This window comes from Siniperca chuatsi, linkage group LG13 (assembly GCF_020085105.1).
Source record: "Siniperca chuatsi isolate FFG_IHB_CAS linkage group LG13, ASM2008510v1, whole genome shotgun sequence".
NCBI lineage: Eukaryota > Metazoa > Chordata > Actinopteri > Centrarchiformes > Sinipercidae > Siniperca > Siniperca chuatsi.
The window spans coordinates 19,792,208-19,799,813 of NC_058054.1; the positions used below are offsets into that span (position 1 = coordinate 19,792,208).

Genomic DNA, 7,606 nt, shown 5'->3' on the forward strand with positions numbered 1-7,606 from the left:
AAAAGCAAAGATTAGAGAAAAGTCCAAAAAAATGAATACACATTTGTGCAGCAGAACTCACCTAATAACCCCATACATTTATCTTGTGGCAGTTTGGAGGGGGCATGAGCACCAGGTTGGGAACAACTTAACTAAAACTAGCTAACTGTATATACAATAGTTAAAAATAACTCCACCTTGACCAGCTACAACATTAAAATGGTGCCCATATGCATCAGTATTATTAATCATATTAATAATGATGAAATCCAGAGGCCATTTTTTCTGCAGAACCGGTACTTTAACTTTTGACACTTTGAGTATATTTTGCTGACAATACTTGACTTTCACTTGTAATATTTTTGTATTGGTATTTTTTACTTAAATAGAGGAACTGAATACTTCTTCCACCACTGACAAAAAGCTACGGCCCAAATTGAGAAATTATTAAAAAATAGACATTTTCTTCAAAATCACTTTTATTCCACAATTTATTTCATCAGGTCTTAAGGCACCCTGAAGAGATGTTACAAGTTCAAATGCGGGTTCCTTTTAAGACTGTGTAAACATAGCTTTGAATAAGATAATTTCCTGTAAATCTTTGCTTAAATTATTTCTTTACAGTGCACAGACATTGTGTTTTGTGACAAAAATACAGTGTGAATTAAGTAAATATGGTAGTGTATATATATATACATTGAAGAGTAATAGATTGGCAGACAATCAGATCAACAGGCTGAAGAAGAGAGAAAACTAACAAACAATCTTTGAGACCCAGATAGATATACAGATCACGTAAAGATATACAGTACATAGTTACAGTGAACTTTTTATTTTTGCTTTCCCAGCGCCTCTCTGCCTTAAAAGCAATTTTTACACTGTACCTTCTGTGTGTGTGTGTTTGTGTGTTGCCTCAGCCACCATCACTGCGTAGCACCCGGCGAGGTGGAGCGAGACAACTTATCTAGTCCTGGAAGGCTCACCCACATTTTGGCCTCGCAGTGGTGAGGTGAGTAAACAGGAGGACAGACGGACATGCAGACAGACAGACAGATAGACAGACGGCACAAGACTGGGTTGTGGCCACGCAGACCACAACACAAAGATCTATCTATAATTCCCTAAATATGGTAAGGACCACAATGTATTTATATGTAGAAAGGGACTTTGTAATTGGCATTTCATATACAGGGATACAGTTGCTATACTTGATTATCAATGTACGTTCCTATGAAGTCTTTGTGATGTGATAATGTGAATACTCTGGAGATGTGTCGGAAATGTTCTACTTTCTCAATTGTACTATACAGCAAGATAAAAATCCTCTCAACACCGGCGATAATACAGTCGTTCATACAGTTTGAAGAGATGAAAACAACACTCTCTTCCTGACAGCAGGAAAATCTAAAAAAAAACATTTTAAAAAGTTGTATCAGCAATTACACAACAGCTCCAAATGGCTTGGTTGCAATGGCTATAAGTTATCTAATCACATCAACGCTAAAAAATAACAAATAAACTGAGTGAAGAATGAACAGTGCAACAGGTGAAAGAAAGGATGGATGGATGGGGACAGGAGCAGAGCCTGTGTCTTGTTTTCGGGAAATCTTTGACGAGGTCAGCAAGGAATCATGAAGGAAAGAAGGGTCAGAAATGTCATCAAAGCAACATTCAATATCTGTATCTAACTGGCTCTCCTACTAGAAGCCAAACTGCATCAAACTATTTGGCCACATCCCAAAAATGCCACCTTTGTGACGTATTTGACACTTCCTTCCATTTTTTAATTTTTTAAAACATAAATCCTTAGCAAACGTTGGCAGCCTCTGCTTTGGGTTTCTCTTTCACTCGGCCACCTTGATCCTGAAGGTGACGCGGCCCAGGAACTTATCCCTCTCGTCGTTGTTGCGGAGGTCGGAGCCCTCTACCCTGCACTCCACCGGCAGCTCCTTGTTGTAGTCCTCCTTGGTGAGCAGCAGCTTCACAGCCACCAGGGGCTGCACGTAAGTCTCCTGCATCAGGAAAGAGACAGCAATCTGTCAATAATACATCCATGTGAGGATGTTAGCGGACATGATCTGACAGGGGATGAATGCTTACATGGGCTTTCTTGCCGTAATAGGGGAAATACATCTTATCAATACGCCCCTCACTGGGGAAATACTGCATTTGAATTGAGTTGTCTTTCTGCAAAGAAGAACATGTGTTAGCCAATGTACATGTTACATTAAATGAAGTGCATTTTATTATGTTAAATTAAAAGTAAAATGAGACATTTTTCCAAGATCACATGAGACAGGACATGAAAAAAAAAGGAAAATCAATGACCCTCTATTGTTGGGGAAAAGATTTAAATGAAGTAGAAAACATGATGTGTTTAGTCCTTTTGCTTTAATCTGCAAAAAGGACTAAGGACTAGAGGATTAAAGTGGCTTGAAAATGGCACTAAAATGGTTTTAGAGGCACCTGCATAATGACCTTATATAATAAAAATGTGTTAACACCCCTACTGGCCTTATCCTGATAATTTACATATTATCTTACCCTAAAGCCGTCAGTGACAGCATGCAGAAAGAAATCAAGACACAAAACAAACAAAAAGAAGGAAGAAATGAAAGTAAGATCAACAGAAATAAAATATTGAGACTGTTATGGTCATCAGTGCTTTTTTTATGAAAGAAATGACAAGTAAATAAATACACATACAGGCAAGTAGCACATGTACAGTGCGGAAAACTGTGTTTACTTTTACTGTGCAGTTGATGTAGGGATCCCCACGAGGCTTCAGGCCGATGATCTAAGAGGTGAGGGAAACAGGAGAGGTTGAGACTGTGTAGAAAGGCTGCTGCATGTGTAGAGACGAAATTGGAAATTAATCAAATTAATCATTTATTTTGGGAACTGTCAGCAAGCGACTAAACGAATGGAGATTAGAAGCTGTGTAGGAAGGAAGAAAAGGTTGAAAGACAGGGGGATGAAAAGACGAAACTGTGAATTTGTGAAATTGTGAAGGAGTAAAGCGATTTTTAAGATTCTATAAAACAAAACAAAAAAAACAAAAAAACAGTCAAGCCCGAATCGGCTGGTGAAAGTGGGTGTTACCCTGTTCATTTTCAGCAGCACGCAGGGTTTCCCCTCAGAATATCCAAAGTTGGTGTCAGAGAGACCAGAGCAGAGACTCAGGAAGCCCCTCTTGAAGCGACAAGCTTTCTTCGTCATGTCCTCGCTGTCGTCCTGCATGAAATACTCTCCTCGTGGGCACTCCTCGTTCTTCTCCTGCTCTGTATCATTATACCCTGAGAGAGAGAGAGAGAGACAGAGATGAACACAGAAATGGACCAAATCATTGGAAAAAGATCCGGCAAGAAGGAGAGTAGAATCCGTTTTAATATTCATTCATCTTTTTATCTGGGAGAAGTGCACTTACTTTGCAGGAAGGACTCCAGGTGTCGGACATACTGTGCATACTTGAGCGGGTCAGATTTGTTGAATGAGATATCCAGTGAATTTGGACGAATCACCAACCCTGCAACAAAGACACAAAGCAAAGTAAACATAGAGTAAAGTAGTAAATGATCCCAACAGGACAAAGTAATGCACAGCCATGATTGGGGTTTGTCTCCAATTACAGCTGGACACAAAACATTCTCAGACAAGGCTCCGATGCTGATATCACACAGGAAGAGACTTCAAAACAGATCGATACAAAAAGCAGCTGTAACGTAAGCACATTATTGTGACAGCATCTCATTGGTGCGAGGCATGAATAATGAATGCCTCAAAGGGAAATGCTGCCAGTTAACATAGCTGGAAGCCCTGTTACTCCCCTTGTACTGTGTGTTGACAGACACTAACCTGGATAGGGAACACGGTCTCTGTACTTCGGCACATAGTCATCCAGAGTGAGCAGCATCACCCACATGGTCAGGGCGAACATACCAGCCAAGAAACAGTAGAAAACCAGGTAGAACAACAGGATGAGGGCTGGAGGAAGTTAGAGGAACAGAAATAGAATAGAAAGAGAAAGGAGACATAACGAGGGAAAGAGACAAAGAGGGGTCATGTATAATTAACTAAGAGCTTTAACCCACACACGAGCTTGGACAAATGCCTTCTATCTTCCACATCTTTCCTCATCTGCGGACTGTCATTTGAGTGTACAATCCCTTTGAGAGAAACCATTTTGGATCGGAGGGGATGCTAGTCACTGCTAACAAATCTGAGGCCATATTTTCACTGGAGACCCCTCAGTTTCAAATCACACAAGATTCATGCATGACGCTGCTGTGGTCAAAGCATCAGAAGCCTCATTTATCCATTGCAGAAGGTGGTGGTGGAGGGAGGGGTGGGTGGGTGGGTGGGGGGAGCGACAGTTATGGAAACATCTGACTCAAAATGGTTCACCACCATCCAGCTTGCACAGCACGGATGCCCTCTAAGTTGACAGGAAAAAAAAAGGGATGGACCTCTCAGCTTCCTGCTGTACATCCCCCCTTTCTCTCATTCCTCTCCAACAGTATCCCACAATGCACCTGCCTAGTGTGTGTGAGAGAGAGAAAGAGAAGAGAGGGAATCCCATTTGACCTTGACAGGCATGCTAATGTGGGCGGCCATGCAACTGCAATGGAGCATCCCACTGCACAGCAGCACAGGGGCCCAGGCAGCCTGACAGCCCGTGCTAGCCTATAGGAGCTGGCTGCTGGAGGGAGGGTGGTGTGTTACTACCTCACTCTGGAAATAACTGGGAAATCATTACATAAAATGTATGGCCTGATCAGCCATGGATTCAGCTCAGGAATGCTGTAGCACACTGCTCAGATATGATTAGATAATGAGGGGTTTTATCAGCTGGGGTCTTCACTGTGAACACAATTTCCTGATAATCCTATTAAAGCAGATGAAAAATATTAATAAATAAAACATCTGCTGTTATGATTGATCATCACCTGGTTGGTTATTGCTGCCTATCCAGCAAAGAGAGACTGGTGCACACCTTTGATAGCATCATTCATCTTGGTGAGCCTCTTGGTAAAGGCTTCTCCTTCGCACCTTCATGTAGGCCAATGATGGCTCCTCCGCTAATCCAATATCTCTATGGCAGTCATTTTAATCCATCCATGAGCAGAAATACGTAGTAGGCTATATATTCAAGAGGCACACATCTATCAATGCTTTGAAAATGGGAAGAGGAAGACACCAGATTAGGTATAAGCCCCGTGAATGTCAAAGCACATCTACTAATTGCCTGCTGTATAACGGGATCCTTACCCCAGCTGCTGGCCGTGCGACCCAGCAGCTCCCCGGTCCTCGGGTTGTAGATGGAGTCCTTCCAGCTGGACGTGTTCTCCTTGTTGGCAGCTTTATCCTCGGTGCTCGCCATGGTGATATTTTGTTGATTTTTTTGGGGGGGGGTCCAAAAATGCGCGGTTTCTTCTCCCTAAAATAAGGCAGAAAAGGGCAGCGGGCGATGTAGTGAGGCGAAGAAGCCGGCGAGGCGGCGGTGAGTGGAGTGGGCGGTGTAGTGAGAGGGCGAGCAGAAGGAGAGAGATGCTCTGGTGGAACAAAAAAACACGAGAAGGGGAAGGTGAGGAAAGGAGGGGTAAAAAAAAAAAAAAAAAATCAGTGACGTCCACACAAGCCCCGTCGTGGCAGCTGATGCAGTGCGACCAGATGGATGTACATTGGCTAATGACGGTGAGACGCACGGAGACGCACCGTTACGCGCACAAATTATAAATAGAGCGCACACTATCTTTTTTATCATCAAGTATATTATAATGGCTACATGCGTTTGGGAACAGGCTGGGATCTCCATTTTATATCGTGTCTACAGGCTGTGGGATCCTTCAGCAAACGCAAGAAAAACAAATGTAAAGGATTTTAGGACTCAAAGTGCGTCTGTGGCACTCAATAGTGAACATATAGGTCTACTAAAAAGGTATTTTTCGACTTCCATGGCATCACAACAATATTATATATCATCCTGATTTATTAGAGGTTCACCACAGCTCTTCTCGTTGTATGCGTTGAGTCACCAAATCAATAACCAATCCTATAGTCTAGAGTGTATTTCATGGATGCACTGCTAATCACTCTATAGAAAGCTCTGGTTTAGTGCACACGCACACACACTAACACACACACATATATAAGCACATAAATACCAATAATCAGCATATATGACTGGTTGAGCATAGTTATTTGGAGCATTTGCCAATCCTTGTTGCTATGGTAATTGAGCACTACTGAAACTCGAATGTGTGTGAGAGAGAGGCAGAGAGAGAAGAAGACAGAGAGAGTGGTGTTTATGTATTTATTTTACGCATGCTTTGGCAATGTTAACATCTGTTTCCCATGCCAATAAAGCCCAGTTGAATTGAGAGGAAGACACACACACACACACACAGAGAGTACACAGCAGTGTACACTTCTGTTTCCCATGCCAATAAAGCCCACTTTGAATTGAGTGCATGATTGTAAACAGATGTGTCAAAGTTAACAGAGAACAACACTTTTTACTGTGGAGTAAGGCAATGATGCCTTCTTATTCCAGCATTGCTTCATATTCTTAGCAATAAATTGGCTACACAGATATATTTAATTTTATTTATATTCAAGTCTCTGCTTTGCCAGTCTGTACACATGTATATCGTGCCGGGCAGCAGGGGGAGAGGCTGAGACACTGACAGGAACAACAACAAAAAAAAAAAAAAAAGACAAAAGCTTAACTTCCAACCCCCTGACACTCCACTGAACAATCCCAGTGTGTCACACAGAGAGAGAGAGAGAGAGAGAGAAGAGGGAGTTATATAATGACCCTCGATGCAGGGTTCCGCTCGTATGGGGGAGGGGGACTGGAGTGGTGGTCACATTGCATCCAGTTCCTGCTGTCAGATTGAATTTGTTGCAAGGCAGGGTCCACCACAACTCATACAATGTGGCACCAAGCACAAAACTAGCACACACACACACACACACACACACACACACACATTTTACTGATTAGCGAGAGCTGGCAGCACTGCTTCATGGGCCAGTCCTGTCTGTCTCACTCATTCAAGCACATTTTTCTCTGTGAAGGCATCCCACTGCAAGCCAAGCCCACTGGCAAAAAAAACCTGCCCATGTTTGAGTGAGAAAGCGGAGATTGACAGCTAGAGTAGAGGAAGTGTTTGGTTGCAGGAGGGGGGAGGAGGGGGGTGTTGATGCAGAACAGCTATACTGTATGGATCTGTGCGACGTACACAAAACTCACTTCTGCTCTTCCTCTGAGGGGGCAAGCACACAATCCTCCCATTGTTTAGGAAAACCCCTCTTTCTGTGCAGTCAATTAGCACCCCCTTCCCCATACCAGCACCACGAGCAGGAAAACACTCCCCATTTGTTCTCAGTCACTCCATCCGCAAGCTACCATAGCAACCCTCACAGTGAGGTCGGTCACATCAATGGGAAGCAATCCCTACACTCATCTAACAGCCTGTGTTTTTGATAATTCCCCAGGCACAAGACAACGGCATTTCCCCAGAGTCCATGTGGAGGTAAAACCATCTAGGCGGCATCTGTTCACTCACCGTGTCGGTGACACCTACTGTATGCACGAGACACTCAAATCAAGTCTCACAACCAC

At 43.0% G+C, this 7,606-nt stretch overlaps 1 protein-coding gene across 1 annotated transcript; it reads right to left on the reverse strand.

Annotated features, from left to right (window-relative positions):
• Positions 1 to 440: 440 nt before the first annotated feature.
• On the reverse strand, positions 441 to 5,579 carry LOC122887300 (sodium/potassium-transporting ATPase subunit beta-3-like). Its single transcript, XM_044220391.1, has 7 exons — positions 5,248 to 5,579; positions 3,835 to 3,963; positions 3,407 to 3,505; positions 3,082 to 3,275; positions 2,726 to 2,776; positions 2,080 to 2,166; positions 441 to 1,991 (listed from the first exon to the last, which is right to left on the reverse strand). The coding sequence occupies exons 1-7, from the start codon at positions 5,357 to 5,359 to the stop codon at positions 1,824 to 1,826; spliced, it is 840 nt and encodes a 279-aa protein (XP_044076326.1). The 5' UTR covers positions 5,360 to 5,579; the 3' UTR covers positions 441 to 1,823.
• Positions 5,580 to 7,606: the final 2,027 nt, after the last annotated feature.

What these genes read in the sequence shown, in the direction of transcription:
- LOC122887300 (XM_044220391.1), bottom strand. Translation starts at nt 5,359, where the DNA reads ATGGCGAGCACCGAGGATAAAGCTGCCAACAAGGAGAACACGTCCAGC. An exon ending in TCGCACGGCCAGCAGCTGGG is followed by an intron (nt 3,964 to 5,247) that starts GTAAGGATCCCG and finishes AACTTCCTCCAG; the next exon opens with CCCTCATCCTGTTGTTCTAC. An exon ending in AGACCGTGTTCCCTATCCAG is followed by an intron (nt 3,506 to 3,834) that starts GTTAGTGTCTGT and finishes TCTTTGTTGCAG; the next exon opens with GGTTGGTGATTCGTCCAAAT.